We start from the raw sequence: 16,582 nt of genomic DNA on the forward strand, positions 1-16,582 counted from the left end.
ATTTTATTTTTTTTGAACAACCTGCTGCAATACACAGCAAATGCATATCAACAGAGGCTGCACACTCTAGATGTATGAGAACGTGTACAGTTATGCATGATATTGATTTAACAGTAAGATGTTAATTTGTCCATCCCCTTATCTTCCAGACGTTGGGTTTAAATCCATTTGCTGAGGAAGGGAAGTGCAAAGGCCATTTTTCAGCTGCTATATCATTAGTGCAACATGACAGCAATTACACAGGACGCTTAATCCATAACGGGCACAGGCAGGAACTCACACTAATAAAGAGTCAATGTGTTGCGATGTCACCTTAGTCACAAGCTTTTTCCTGTTCAGTGTCAACGCACACAAAAGATACTATGTAAAGGTTTGAATGGAATTTTGGGTTCCTCTTTTTTCCCCTAAAAAATATATGCCATTGAAAAACTTTGTGTAGCACAGAGTAACTAAATACAAGTATAACTTTAAGTGATCACTGCAATAAAGGATTTTCATACTTAGATTTTTTTGTCTTGTTTCTAGTCTGAATATCTAAATATTCTTAAATCAAGAAACACTTTCTAAAGAAGAAAAATGTATTGTTTTGTTTAGGAAATAATATGCCAAAATTAAGAGAGTTTTTCCATTAAACAAGCAAAATGGGGTAAGCAAAATAATCCTATTTTAAATCAAAAACAAGACCATTTTTCTTAGCCCATTGGCAAATTGTTTTGCTTGATTCAAGGATTTAATTAAACTGCTTTTACTCTATCGGAAATAAAACAAATAAGACCTTCTTCAGAAGAAAAAATATTATCAGACATTCTGTGAAAATCTCTGTTAAACATCATTTGGGAAATATTTAAAAAAAATTAAAGAGGGGCTAATAATTCTGACTTCAACTGTACATTGTAAAATTAAGCAGCTTCAACTAGTTATTTTGTCACTATCTCCACAGAGTTTTAGAATTTCATTCAGTTTCACTCTTTAATATACCACTTGAATACTTGAACTGTTAACTCCAACTTTACAAATATTATATTGGCTAGATTTGTGTTTATTTTTGGGTTTGGCATTAAGCATTCTGAATGTGTACTACATTTAAAATAAAAAATCATGTCAACTCTTTCGTCTTCTTACTAAACCTGTGCAAAATATTAGTCTCACTTGAATAAATTTGTGCTTCGGATATTTGATTAATTGGTGTTTTTACACCAGTGTTGCAAATTAAGCTCAGGCTGTACTCAAAGATTCACCGCACATGGACATCCATTATTAATGACAGAGCATCTACATCAGCAATTCACTGATCAAATGATTTACTAATCCTCCAGTAAATACATTCATACATGCATGCATGCATTGGGGCTTATTTTTGAAGCTAAATATTGACATAAATAATGTTTCCGAGCATCTTGAATTAGAGTTTTAATTTTGTATGTTTTTGTAGCCAGATGAGGGCTGTGATTGAAAAGTGCTGTAATTGCTTAATTTTTAATCTTACAATTCCCTGTATGAACTACTTTAACATACAGGCCAGGGTGGTTGGGGTGGTTCGAAAGACATGGGCCTGACATATAAGCATCTTTAAAGTTTTAAAGAGGCTTTGCCCACACTGAATGGCAATAATGTAAAGCATTATTCGGTTTCAGCCATGTTTTATTCTGACTTCCTTTATATCGCCACAACAGCATGGTGGTTTCTACTCTTCTGGGTGCAACATCAGTACCCCAAAATGCATTGCAAGCCACATGGCCTTCTCAAATATTTATAATGTCACTTGACACACACACATACTGCACACACACACATATGCAAGAGAACACAGGAGACTCCTTTCCTCAAAAGTCCCTCAACATGGATCTCATTTCATGCTGGGATCTTCCATTGCAATTTCATATTTGTTTTTAAAAACAGAAATAAAAACAAAAAAGTACAAAGCCTTGGCATTTCCATGTTTATATCTGTTTAATTGATTCTCTCCACACACAAACACACACACATGCGCGCAAAGACACAGACATGCACACACACACACACACACACACACACACACATTCCCTCATTCCCTCAGGGTCTGGTAATCAGGAGAGTTGATCAGGCAGAACTGTGAAACACAGGCGCTCAGTGACCCGTGTGAGTCTCCACTGACTCACACACACAGACGAGCATCGTCTCATTCCCCAATCAGACCTCCTGCTCAAGCCAATCACACGAGAAGACTTTATTGACCACTCTGCTTTCAGCCTAGCATGATGGACAAAAAAAAAAAGTCAAAGGAGAGGCTGATTTTTATGCGTCACTCCAAAATATGATGAATGAATATACACTCACCGGCCACTTTATTAGGTACACCTGTCCAACTGCTCATTAATGCAAAGTTCTAATCAGCCAATCACATGGCAGCAACTCAATGCATTTAGACATGTAGACATGGTCAAGATGATCTGCTGCAGTTCAAATCGAGCATCAGAATGGGGAAGAAAGGTGATTTAAGTGTTTTTGAACATGGGATGGTTGTTGGTGCCAGATGGGCTGGTCTGAGTGTTTCAGAAACTGCTGATCCATGGGGATTTAAAATAGAAAAAAATCCAGCAAGTGGCAGTTTTGTGGGCACAAATGTCTTGTTGATGCCAGAGGTAAGAGGAGAATGGCCAGACTGGTTCCAGCTAATAGAAAGGCAACAATAACTTCAATAACCACTCATTACAACTGAGGTATGCAAAAGAGCATCTATAAACACACAACACGTTGTACATTGAGGCAGATGGGCTACAGCAGCAAAAGATTTCTGCTGCAATATTTGGATGGTAGGGTCAAAATTTGCCATCAATAATATGAAAGCATGGATCCATCCTGCCTTGTATCAACAATTCAGACTGGTGGTGTTGGTGTAATGGTGTGAGGGATATTTTCTTGGCACACTTTAGGCCCATTAGTACCAATTGAGCATCGTGCCAACGTACCTACCTTGATGAATTTATGCTACACAGGATTAAGGCAGTTCTGAATGCATATGGGGGTCCAACCCAGTTTTAGTAAGGTGTACCTAATAAAGGTGAATGGCCGGTGAATGCATATTATAATCTGTTTTTTATTTCGTCCTGTACACTCTTAAAAATAAAGTTTTTAAATGGTTGACTGATGGTTGCATGAAGAATGTTTTACAATCATAGAACCAATCTACAAAAGTAAAAAAAAAAAAAGGTTCTTTAGATTATTAAAGGTTCTTTTAGATTACAGTTTGTTTTTCAGAGTAAAAAACAAATGTTTTCATTTTTTTTAAAGAACTGTTCACGATTCTTTGGAAATTCAAAATGGTGTTCTCTGGCAAAAAAAAAAATATTTTGGAAATTTTTGAAAGGAATATTTAAAAGATGAAAATGTATTCACTGTTTAATCCCCCTCAGCTGGTTCTAAACCTTTATGAGTAAGAAAAACAAATACCATGGAAGACAGTTTTTACATGTTTCCAGCTTTGAAACAGGTTTGGAAGGGTCCGTTAATGGTACAATTTTCAGTTTGGGGTAAACTATTCCTTTAAGAGTGTAAATGTCATAAATGTCATGATACTACAAGATGTGTTGCCTACATGATGAGGATTCATCATTGGTAATAGATTTTTGGATTTCCATAAATTGACTGTAAGGTTATGATTATGTGCATTTCTGTGTATACTTGCTAAAACAAAACATATGCTTGTGCTTTCTCTGTAGGTCTAAAACGCTGCTACACATGTGACGTCTGCAGTGTCACGCTGAATTCAGTGGCACAGTATCATGCACACCTGCAGGGCTCAAAGCACCAAAACAAGTAAGTACAAAAATAAAATGAAAATTCTGACATATTTACATGTGAATGATCTACTGTGATGAGCACATCTAAAAATATTTAAAGCAACAGCTGATTTCTGTGATGACCAATTTAAAGCAGAGCAAATTATGCCAAACAAGCAGAGCAGATACTGAGGTGCATGCAATCTACCACAAATACAAATAATACAAATAAAAAAATGAGTTAGCATTAATATTTACATGAATGATGCTTAACTTAAAGAGCGCTTATTATGGGTTTTTGAAAATTAGCTTCCATGCAGTGTATAACACAGCTCAAAGTAAATGAAAACATTCAGCTGAGGTTTAAATCTGAAAGTGCACCGTATTTAAAACTATTGATTAAAAAAAAAAAAAAAAAAAAAAGAAGAGTCGATTCAGAGTCGTTTATATAAATCGTCTTGGTGTCAAATCTTAAGTCATTTCGCATTGACGTTGACACGAAACATTGTCATAAGAAGTGTCGGAACCAGAAACCCATCTTCCCTTCAAACACTGTGGTGGGGTGTGGGGGATGGGGTTAATCATGACTGAAGATGAGTGGTCATGGCTCAAGATGCAGAGCCGTGGGGAATAAATGGTTGAAGTTTATTTTCACTACAATATCACAATAAAGCCAACCTCGTGCTGTGTTTGTTCGTGTCATTTTTCTGATGAATCATACAATAACCTACCCTGCAACCTGAGATCTGCAGGCCATTTGTTATTAGGATAAGGAAGGATCAGCACCAGAGACTATTACTGTATGGGACTTTGTCATTATTTAGGTTGTATATGTTTCTTCTTCCTCTGGATCACAACCTCTATGTGTGATTAAAATGGTTGCCTCCTTGTGTTCTCTAGTTTGCAAAATATGTATTTAATTGTGATTTGTAACTTGTAATAGCTTCACTATTGCTTTATGGTGCTATTCACATATTACGTGTAAAACCTTGTGGAAAACAGAACGTGTGCTGCTTACGTTACTGATTTAAATGCGTTTCTGTTTGCGATTTCTTGATTTTTGTCGTTCCTATGGCCACAATCAGCTGTTCTTACACAGATGTGGAAAAACTGCATTCACTTTTATGTCAATGGGATGAGCTGTTCCAGCAAGCTCTTTAATTAATACTGAATGTGTGTCATTGTTATTACTTGGGATAAAGTTTCACACATGGGCTCACACATATTCTACCTGACAAAAGGCTTGTCGTCTATCCCAGTTGTAAGAGCAACAAATAATAGCTTCTAGTTGATCATTTAGAAAAGTGGCAGAAGGTAGATTTTTCTGAGGAATCATCCCAATCATTCCAAGATTCTCACAAAAATTTAGTCAAGTTTGGTAAAGAAAAAAATCATGGTTTGGGGTTACATACAGTATCAAGACATGTGTGCTATACCATTACATTACAAACCACAGGAGAGGGCAATTTCTTCAGCAGGATAGCACTTCTTCTTATACTTTAGCCTCCACATCAAAGTGGAGGATTGGCCAGCCCAGTCACCAGACATGAACATTATCGAGCATGTCTGCGGTAAGGAGGAGGCATTGAAGATGAATCCAATAATCCTGATGAACTCTGGGAGTCCAGCAAGAATGGTTTCTTTGCCATTCCAAATGACTATTAATAAGTTATATGAGTAATTTCAGAGATGTATGGATGCAGTCCTCCAAGCTCATGGGGGTCATACACAATATTAATTAAATAATTTAATAACAACAAGTCTTAATTAAATAATTTAATAATCAAGGCATGACCATATTTTATTTAGATAAAATGAGCGTAATCTATAGGTCTTAGCCTTTCATATAAACCACTTCTAACACCAAATGATCTACTAGAAGTCAAGTTTAAATTTGTTGTTCTAAAGACTTGGACTGGCAACAAGACTTTTGTCAGGTAGTGTACTACTGTATGTTGTCAGGACGAGGCACTGTTGATAAGACATGGTGGATGTTTTCTTTTCTGCCTTTCACTAAATGTAGACGACCAATCACAACAGACTGGGTCATCAGACCAATCACTGCAGATTAGTGTCAAGCAAAGGAGAGATTTGGAAAGCACGAATCGAATTATTGAAAAAAATTAGGTGAAAACAAATCCATATTATAAGACAATAATGTGTTTTTTGACCTTGCATGTATATCAGCCTGTTGTTGGAGGCCCAAAACCTAATGGCCTTTTAAAATGCATAATAGGGGCTCTTTAAATCTTCTGTAGCCTAGTGATTTAATCAGAACTTCCCCTGCTCCAAGTGTATGTGAAGCTATTTCAAATCAGCAGTTTTGGTACTGACCCCAGTTCCTCTGTTTACACACACATTTGGGTCACTGGCTGTTCATACATTAGGAACACATCCAAAACTGAGATTTTACTGAGCTGTCGGCTCTCCACTGCTAATTAAACATCTACATAAAATCAGCTATTCCATAACTCTGAGCTCTTTATAAAAAGCGCATTCCGACTCCATCTGAATAGCTGCTGTATGTACTGGCCTTTTATAGTCTTCTGTCGTCATAATGGATGTTTTCCCTGTGCTGTGATCCAGTTGCAGATGTTTTGGGGTTGTCCTGCACTCGGCCTGCTGATCCTTATCCTGTTTATTTTGTTTTGAGTGGACAACCTCCATGAATTGACCGAATGAAACAAATACATATTAGCCATGTTTACATGAACACTTTTTGTGTTCAGTAATTGCGTCGAATCCTTGATTATCATGGATCTTGATTATTTCTACTATTTTAAATGCAGTTGTGCTTACATTCTGAATATATCCTAAACATTAAATTAGTATGTCCTTTTTCTAGTTGACAAGGGAAGCACCATAGCTAAAACTTGTCATATTTATCAAAAGTAGCAAATGAGGGCAATATTCTCCTGCTTTTTTTTTTTTTTGTTGTTGTTTTGTTTTTTTGTTTTTTTAAGTAAGCTTAATATTTATTCATGTCCAGTGTTGGGGAAAGTTACGTTTGAAAGTAATGCATTACAATATTGAGTTTCTCCCTAAAAAAAGTAACTAGTTGCGTTACTTAGTTACTTTTTATGGTTAGTAATGCCTTAAGTTACTTTAGATTAGGGATGGGTGATTCATTGAAAAGTAATCGAAATTGACATTCAGAACCTATAATCGATCTTATTTTTCCAAGTGAATTTTTTCAGTGACTTTCCCTCCTGTGTGTGAAGTCACATGACCCCGCTCTCTGATTTATACTTATTATATTATGTTTATACTTATTATATCATTCTGATATACTTCTGCCAAGCGCACAGCTACCAGCCAACGCAGCCTTCGCATACCCGCACACCTCTCAAAAAATGTAACTACATGTCACAACGATGCATAGCACAAGCTTTGTGATTGGTCAGTTTGTAGCGGTGACGAGGGTGGGTGGCGTGGAGAACCGTGTTTTAGGCAATGTGTGTTTTAATTTTAGTTGTTCAGCCTTGATGTTCAATAAAATATCGTAGATAATAGATAGTATGTTTACTTCGATTATTTTAAAAGCAAGTAATGCAACCTATATTCAAATTTCTCTCACATGTAATATGTGAGCATACTTACTGTACAAAACTTGTCAGTGAACTATGAGGGCAAAACAATGAATAAATAAATAAAATAATAATTTATTAATTATAATAAAGTTGAAATGTTTAATTTATTGAGATTTTAGTTTAAGGTCAAATCACCCAGGCCTACTTTTGACATTTGCGTACTTGTTATTACCTATTTGAGGCTTGCTCTCTCTCTTTCTTTCTTTTTTTTCTTTCTTTTTTTTTAATAAAGGAGCTCTGCAATTAAAAACACACTGTATAACCTACACCTTACCTTAAAAAAATTTTTAGTTTAGGATAATCAGATTAGATTATCTGAGAACTTCCTGACCCCAGAGCTATACATGGCGTATATACAGATTATTGAACGTTTAAAGCAATGTGTTTGCTACTTTTGTACTATTTGTCTTAGGTAAAATCACTGTCCATTGAGACTATAATCCCCTCTTCCTCAATGCGTTCAAAATAATGAACACATTCTCTTATTGACCGCGTTATTCAAGTTCAAGTCCAATTTATTTATGTAGCACGTTTCCAACTGCCACAAGGCCGCACAAAGGGCTTTAAAGAAAAAATAAAAACAAGCAGTATGGGCATAATAAACAAAACAGCAATAGGCACATATTGTAAAAGAGAGCATAAAAGATTTCAAATAGATTATACAAAAACAATTGTGATTCATTTTGACTACTTTTACATAAGCAATCTATTTTTAAAAGCAAATTAATTAAACTAAAAGTTAACTAAGAATTAACATTTTCAAAAAAGTTAATATTATTACTTCATTTTTTAAAAGTAATGTGTTACTTTACTTGTCACATAGAAAAAGTAATATTATTACGTAACTCACGTATCTTGTAATACCTTACCCCCAACAATGTATATTTCTGGAGGCAACTGGCATATAAACTTTACATTTTGTGCAGCAAAGAAAAATGCAGTCCCATAACAGAGCAGTTATTTATTCAAACATTTTAAAGCTTTTTTGCCAATCATTTCCGTGTATCCCAATTTTAAACCCCTGATCTGCTACACATTTTATAAAATAATACACAGTTGTTAATAGGTCTCATTATTATTAATATTATACACATAAATGCACACATTCACATGAGTTTATGTACATTTGTTTCAAAATATCTTCTCCTGTGTTCCTCATAAGAGTTAGAGAGGTATACAAGAAGAAAATGAGAATATGTACTCAGTGAACTTTTTAAATTTTAGACAACTTTTGGCCTTACTTATTCATTCATTTATTTATTTAACAGAGAAAATAGCTTTAAATATACTGCTCCCTGTAGCCTGCAGTGTTGGAAATGGTTTGCATAAATTGCTGATCCTTGCAGTGATTAACAGAAAAACGGTCAACACTTCAACCATTAGCAGGACACTGATCTTATGTTCATCACAACAGTTTATTTTAGAGCTATATGAGCTCAGGAAAGCAGAAGTGTTTCATTGTGTGTGTGTATATGTGTGTGTGATAAAACAATAATTTTTTGCTTTTTGTGGGGGGATGGAGAAACAAACGACCCTCTGGTGATAAAAGAAGTGATAAGACTGTTGATCAATAGACTGAATGAACCTCATCCCCTTCCCTTCTGCGCTCAATCAAACACACGCCTGGCCAACAAGACAAAAATGTTGCCTCTGCCAAATTGAGAACAACCTTGTATTGAGTAATTGACTTCAGCTCTGAGGGATGTGTGTATTATCCACTCTCCATTAGACTCTTTTAATTTGTGGGAACACATTTCTCAGGTTTGTCTGAGGGCATCGAATCGCTGATAAATGGGAAATCTCTGTCAAACAGTGTTTGTGTGATATATTCAATTCAATTCAATTCAATTCAATTCAATTCAATGCAGCAGGTAATAGTGTATGGTGATATAAGCATGAAATGAACCGATATGAAGTGCACCGTACAGTATAAGCACTTTTTTGTTGTTATTTGAAGTGCGTGTTAGTGATATGCACTTTGGAAGGTCCACAGTGTGCATACATGTATCTTATTACACACACAGTGATCTTTAAATATGACAAATGTAAGGATTAAAATGTCAAATATTTATTGTCTACATTTAAATAAAAATAATGGATAGTCATTGCATAAATCAAAATCATCTCAACTCATTAAGAGAATAGGGACAACATTTTTAGACCATGCACTGGGCACACAGATGTTTTTCCCATTCTTAAAATGATATAAGTGGATTTGGACCAGCCCTAAGTTCACCTTAGACCAGGGTTATTAAACTCCGTTTCTGGAGGGCCGCAGCCCTGCACAGTTTAAGTCCAACCCTGCTTCAACACACTCATGCCGGGGTCACACTCGAGTTTGAGCATGCAAAATTCTGTCATACAGCGCTGTAAAAAGGTGCGGGATTACACAGGATGATTAGACATTTTAAAAAGCAGGCGATTGGTCCATATTTTAAATTTCTGTACAGAGAGGTCATGTTTTGATCTTTCATTGGTCTCACACTATCACCTGATGTGATTTCACATATCAGAGTTCACCAAGCTTGAACTTTGCAATGCAAAGAACTCCGGAACTTGTCGCACGAGCTTGTGTTTCCAGTATGAAGCATTCGTGTGCATATGAATGGAAGTCTATGGGGCGAAAAGTGCAGTGTGACCACAGATTTACCTGTAGGTTTCAAACAAGACTAAAGCATTCAATTAGTTAGATTATGTGTGCTTAATTAGGGTTGGAACTAAACTGTGCAGAGCTGCGACCCTCCAGATTTTGACACATGTGCCTTAGACCATGTGCTTAGATCAGTGTTTCCCAACCCCTGTTCCTGGAGGCACACCAACAGTACACATTTTGCATGTGTCCCTTATCTGACCTATTAACTTCGGGTTTTAAAGTCTCTTCTCATGTTCTGATCAGTTGATTCAGGTGTGTTTGATTAGAGAGAGGTTTAAAATGTGTACTGTTGGTGTGGGGCTGTGCGATTAATTGAAGTTGAATCACAAAATTCAAATTGCGATTGGCTAATCACAAGAGGCTGCGATATGAAATGTATATGTGTTATTTATTTTCCCCCACCCAGAGCAAATGAGTGACTGCCATCTGTGTGTAGCAGTCTTACTAGCCAATTGAGTGAGCTCACTTTTGTTTTGCCCAATCAGAATGTGCGTAACTGAACTATGTCCACAGTAAAAAAAAAAAAAAAAAAGAAACAGGAAAGCACTGACAAGTGAGATTATAGGGTCTGCTGCTTCCGAAGCATCATTAGACAAATTAATATCAAAGAAAAACAGCATTGGTAACATGAGAATATTGTGGTTTCAAAGTCAAAGACACTAAACAACAACAGGTAATTTTTAAGAGCTGTCACAGAACTGTTGTCATGACTTACAGATTATTGAGCTGAAGCTTGATTATAAAACTAAATTGCAAATCAAATCGCAATTAGATATTTTCCCCAAATTGCACAGCCCTATGTTGGTGTGGCTTCAGGATCAGAGTTGGAGAACACTGGCTTAGATCATGAAAATGGAGCCCTAAAGGTTGTCATCTTAAGGGGGTCGCACACCAGATGTGCTGTTCGGTGATGCACCGTGCCACACAGCGCCATGCATGTTTGAATTCTAAATATAGATATCAGTGTATGCACACCGGTACCACAAGTCGACGGCTGTCTGCAGCAACCAGCTACAACTTAGGACACTGTTCATATTTCTGCCGCACCATCTTAGTTTTATATTAAATAACATTCATGCCCGTCTGGTGTGCGATACTTCCAACTGTCGTGTGCGCCACATTGCATCACTGAGCGCCGCATATTTACTCTTATGCACAAAATGTTTGATCAATCTTGGGTAAAATATGGACAAACCCAATTGTTGGATTAAAACTTTAATTGAAAATGTAACTTGTTCACCACTCAGGGTTTTTTTATTATTAATTAATTAATTTTGTTTTTGTTTCGTATTAAGTTTTTGTTGTTTTGTTTTCCTTTGTTTTGTTCTGTTTAATTTTTGTTTTTGTTTTTTTTGTTTTGTTTTTGTTTTGATTTGGATTCATTTAGTTTTTTTGTTGTTTTGTTTTGTTTGTTATAATATGTTTTGGTTTTTGTTTTGTTAATTCTTTTGTTTTGTGTTACGTTTTTGTTGTTTTGTTTTGTTTTGTTTTGTTCATTCATTAATTTATTCATTTTCTTTTCAGCTTAGTTTCTTTATTAATCTGGGGTCGCCACAGCAAAATGAACCGCCAACTTATCCAGCACGTTTTTCACGCAGCAGATGCCCTTCCAGCTGCAACCCATGCCTGGGAAACATCCACACACACACTCATTCACACTCATACACTACAATTTAGCCTACCTAATTCCCTTGTGCCCCATGTCTTTTGGCTGTGGGGGAAACTGGAGCACCTGGAGGAAACCCACATGAATGCAGGGAGAACATGCAAACTCCACAAAGAAATGCCAGCCAAGGCTCAAACCAGCGACCTTCTTGGTGTGAGGTGACAGCACTGCCTACTGCACCACTGCGTCACCTTGTTTTGTTTAAATTCACCATTTTTATCATAAACAGAAAGTATCCTTATTGTATAAATGCATAAACTTCCTAAAAAAATCTCTAAATAACAAGGAGTATTCATATTCTATGAAATTAATTTGACATTTAAATGGTGTTAGGAATAAGGTAAAATTACTGTGATTTTTTTTTTGATGATATTTACTGTATGTGGAAACTGGTTGTTATTTTAGGTCTTTGTTATGTATTGAGCTTTTAACAACATTCATTTAATAAAATAATGTTTCAAAAGGAAATGAATGATTTATACTGTCACTTGATCAATTTAAAGCTCTGCTGAGGAAAAATAAAGCATATCCTAAAGTTATGGTGAAACTGATTGAAGAAATTACGTTTTAAAAGTGAATTCAAAGCATATTATACCATTGTTAGAGAAAACATAAAGCATACATAATGTGATTCAGTTGGATGCTGCTTTATTCAGCAGGACCTCCCAAAGAAAATTGGTTTTCTATAGCTTTGATCTAAAGGCCACTTAACGCCACACTAAATTCAGAGATCACTTTTAATCATCGTTTCTGGGCTCTTTCTGTACGGTGCAGTCGTTTAATGCTGGTTACACACAAAAGCAAGTGGATTCTGTCTACATGTGACTTCCAGATTAGCACACAGGAGACAGATGATAAAGAGAGGACATGAGGCTGTGTGATACGGACAGAATAAGAAAGAGGGAAAGACTCATTCTTCCTCTACTCCAGTATCAATAGGTCAAGCCCAGTTGACAGGCTCATTACCATGGCATCATCACACTTCTGACGCACCATCCATCAGTGTCCACCACCACACATACACACACACATGCACACACATGCAGCATGCTTCCTACATACAGAGACACACCTTTCTACTTTACCCTTCACACTCTATCTCCAGTGCAGTGTTCAGCACTTCTGGTTTTTGACAGGTTTTATTAAATAAGCATCGATTGAAACTTCAACTGTTGTTTCCTCACTATGCTCGTGTCTTTTGTTCTAGGGTCTGTCTGAAAAATAACAGCTTTCTGATGGAGAATATTTAACCTCTTTTCTACTATCACTATATCTTGGCTTAACCGTTCCAGTCTGTGCCTATCTAGGCCAGTCAGTTCGAGATGGTTTCATTTTCCAATGTGATGCTGATAACGGAGCTCTGTCTAAAGTATGAAAAGCATGGAACTGAAAAGTCTGGAAATGCATGAGTTGTTGCCTTGGGAACGCTAGTGTAATGTAAACAGCGATATGGAAGAGAATTTGGGGGCTTGTTTTGGGGGCTTCTTTTTATCTGATATTCACCAAGTTGAATTGCAAAAGAATAAATATGTTGCACACTTCCGCTCAGCTATAGAGAAACTGGCAACCAGGGAAGAGTGGCAAGGTCTCAGACACACGCACACACACTGGATATACAACTAGAATATTGACTTTTGACTTCTAGAAAACCTGAATTTTCTATTAAGCTTTCAACACTGGTTGATTCTGAAAACGTAGCCCTATGCACATTTCTGGAGATCGTGAATTATGTAGACAGAAGTACCTATGGCTGCATTTCGTCATTAAAATGAACTGTACGCTGCGGTATAACGCCGTTTCTTTTTGCGCTTACCAGCTGATTGCTTACCTCTGTATGGATGGCTTTTCTGTTGTTACCAGTTTGTCCAATAAATTGCCATGTACATTGGCAGACTTGAGATGCAGAGCAGAGTTGACGGCGACATTAGGGTTCAAGTCAGGTGAAGAACGGTTCCAGAAAGCAGGTATGACAAAAACAAAAGATAAGTGAAGTTTCCCAAACTAATTTCGAGAGGAGCACGTGATAGAATTGACTACAGCTGATCCGTATCACTAATCACTAACTAGCCAATCGGATCACTCTAAATTTAATATAAATATCCAGCCTAAACTCCATTCCTCATCTTCGTTTTTGGAAAAACCCCCCATCCTTCCCTTCTCCCTCCTCCTCAGTTCGGGCGTCACGGCGGCTCAGTGGCTAGCACTGTTGCCTCACAGCAAGGAGGTCATTGGTTCAACACTAGCTGAGCAAACCGATACTCTCTGTGCAGAGTTTGCATGTTCTCCCCGTGTTCGCGTGGGTTTTCTCCGGGTACTCCGGTTTCCTCCCACACCCAAAAAACCATGCAAAGTTAAAGTCACAAGCACATACTACAAATTAGCGCCAATAGTGATTTATTTTGGGAGCTATCGAGAACTACCTGATCTCATATCCCTCCTAATGCTTATTGACCAGGCGGGAGCCTTGGGCTCATCTATCACCGAGCTCAGGGTTCTCTCCCGGGACAGCATGCCAAACTAGCTTAAATAGTCAAGCACTATCTAAGTGTGAACTCTTGAAAAGATAAAATAAACAAGTAAATAACAGGGGGAGTGGTAAAATAAAAAAAAGTGTGGTAAAAATCAGATGATCAGTCTGTTTTTGTTTTTCTGAATTGCTTTTTAAAACACTGCGATTGGGTTTTGGGAAGTAGGTAGGCAGGTCAATCTGTGGGTTTAAGAAAGGGGGAGGGTGGGGGAATCAGTCGGCTGGTCAGTCAGTAAGTTAGTCGGTTGACAGTGGCCTCTGGTGGATTTACATGAGAACATCAGGTGGGAATGGCACTCGTGAGAGAAATTTGAGATCTGAAAAAGCGTACACAGCGGCCTCTAGTGGATTTGTGAAAACAAAAACGTCAAAAAAGAAAACATAGCTCCTGGGGCGTATTTTGCTTTCTACAGAAATGGATTTAGGAGTATGTAATCAGAATGAGCCTTGGTTGGTAGCGTTTGGCATGATAGTGGCAAAGTGGGTAAAATTAGTTTTTTTACTGTGAAGATTTTTTTAATCACCATAATGGTGTTTAATTTTAGTTTCTTTCCACCAGTTTAATTAGGTTTAAAAAATGGTTTAGTTACAGTTATACAATTTTTATCATGTTATCAGAATTACAGCAGTTAATCCCAATACCATATGACCAATACCAGTTTCACAGTTATCGATTGAACTAGTAGCAACTAGACAATTAGTAGTCTGTCTGCTTAATATAGTCAACAGAATTTCTAAAAGAGAAAATCTAAATTATATGTAACCTGTTTTTGGACGTGTATGTATATAAATGTATATAAACTGCAGAAATGGTGGCAATTTATTTTTTTTAAAATTTTTTTAATTATTATTTTTTTTTTTGAGGTTTGATAAAAAGTAATGTTAGAGTTTTTAGTGCTATGGACAAGTATATCGAATGAAAAGCCACAGCCATATCAACCTGCAGCCCAAGACCGGTTAGTCACTGAAGACAAAGCAGGGCTGAGGCTGGTAAGTACCTGGATGGAAGTGGTGTTAATGAGACCAGCAGGGGGCCCTCAACCTGCAGTCTGTGTGAGTCCTAATGATCCAGTAAAGTGAAGAGGACCCTATACTGTCAGTGAGCGCCGTCTTTCCGATGAGATGTTAAACCGAAGTCTTGACTCTCTGTGGTCATTAAAAATCACATGGTAGCTCTCGTGATTGTAAAGCGCTTTGAGTGTATGGCCATACATGATAATAGCACTATATATAAATACACATTACATTACAAAATACCCATGTTATATGGCATCTATGATTTTGAACATAATCTATATATTGGTACAATCTTGCACTTTCTCATAGTATGTCTAGTAATGATCATGTGTTGACCGCTTGAAAAGTTATGCTTTGAAATTAATCTGATCAAATGCATTTTGGTCAAAGGCAGACAGTTCGAAACTTTGCAGACCTTATTTAGTCCTATATTTAGCATTGTCCAATTTTGCATCAGATTGACGTAAAGTTCATATTGCTATCTGTAATTGGTGACAAATATTGTTACCCATTTGACTGATAGCTCCCTAGAAAGCTACAAGTACTTGCCACACTGTCACTCAAATCCTGTTATTAATTTGCAGTGCAATTGCTTGTCTCAGTGCATAATCTAAGTTAAATAAAAACACACCCACATATGCTGGCTACAAATCTCAATTTACTACCTGTCATAAACGACAACTTAAAGATTATGAATGTGCCTATATAATGCACCAGGGATCCGTCTGTCTCCCTTTTGTTTTTCAGTCGATTAAAGATGATGTTCAGTACATTAAACTCAATAATATATACAATACGCCGCCTGGTTTATGAACTTCTCATCACCACCCCGTCCTCCAGCCATCCACTTTTAACCCCGCTTTTAATGAAATCTTTTATCCCGGTCCCTCTCCTGTCCATCATCTTACTCCCTCTCCACTTCTCCTGCTCAGCCAGGAGAATAAGTCTGTGTTCTGCCACCTGACAGCTCTTTGATTCCAGTCTCATCCTGTCTGCAACAAGCTATTTGCCTTCAATCTTGCTTGCCCCATTTTCCAAACACCATCTTGGCTGATTTGTTTGTCTCACACAAGATGTAAGCTCCCCAGGGTAATCTTGATTTTTCGGTGTAAAATAAACATGTCTACACTCCAAGCTGCGATAAAACATGAACTATTGATTTCGTTACAGTCTGAACAAATATCCTAAGACAGTCTTCAAACAAAATTGTTTGCTTTTGGCTTCATATTGTGATGAGACAAGATGAGGACTTATTGTATGTGACAGAGAATAAAAACAGAGGCGGAAGCGGTGCTCCTCTTTTTGTTCTTTCTTTTTATTGAAGTAAACAGTGTTTCAGTCTCACCGTGTGCTAAATTTAATAAGTTAAAG

At 36.9% G+C, this 16,582-nt stretch overlaps 1 protein-coding gene across 8 annotated transcripts in view; it reads left to right on the forward strand.

Moving 5' to 3' along the window:
* The window catches only part of zmat4a (zinc finger, matrin-type 4a), a 259,922-nt gene that overhangs the window by 227,298 nt on the left and 16,042 nt on the right, over nucleotides 1-16,582 (forward strand). For all 8 annotated transcript variants that reach the window (XR_012406880.1, XR_012406879.1, XM_073952205.1 and 5 more), the window contains one exon: nucleotides 3,699-3,795. Coding sequence is in view for 6 of the 8 variants with exons in the window: in XM_073952205.1 (XP_073808306.1) it covers nucleotides 3,699-3,795 (97 nt within the window). In the remaining 2 variants the exon portion in view is untranslated. The remainder of the gene's footprint in view (nucleotides 1-3,698; nucleotides 3,796-16,582) is intronic.

The sequence above is a fragment of the Danio rerio genome, chromosome 5 (genome assembly GCF_049306965.1).
Source record: "Danio rerio strain Tuebingen ecotype United States chromosome 5, GRCz12tu, whole genome shotgun sequence".
In the NCBI taxonomy this organism is placed as follows: domain Eukaryota; kingdom Metazoa; phylum Chordata; class Actinopteri; order Cypriniformes; family Danionidae; genus Danio; species Danio rerio.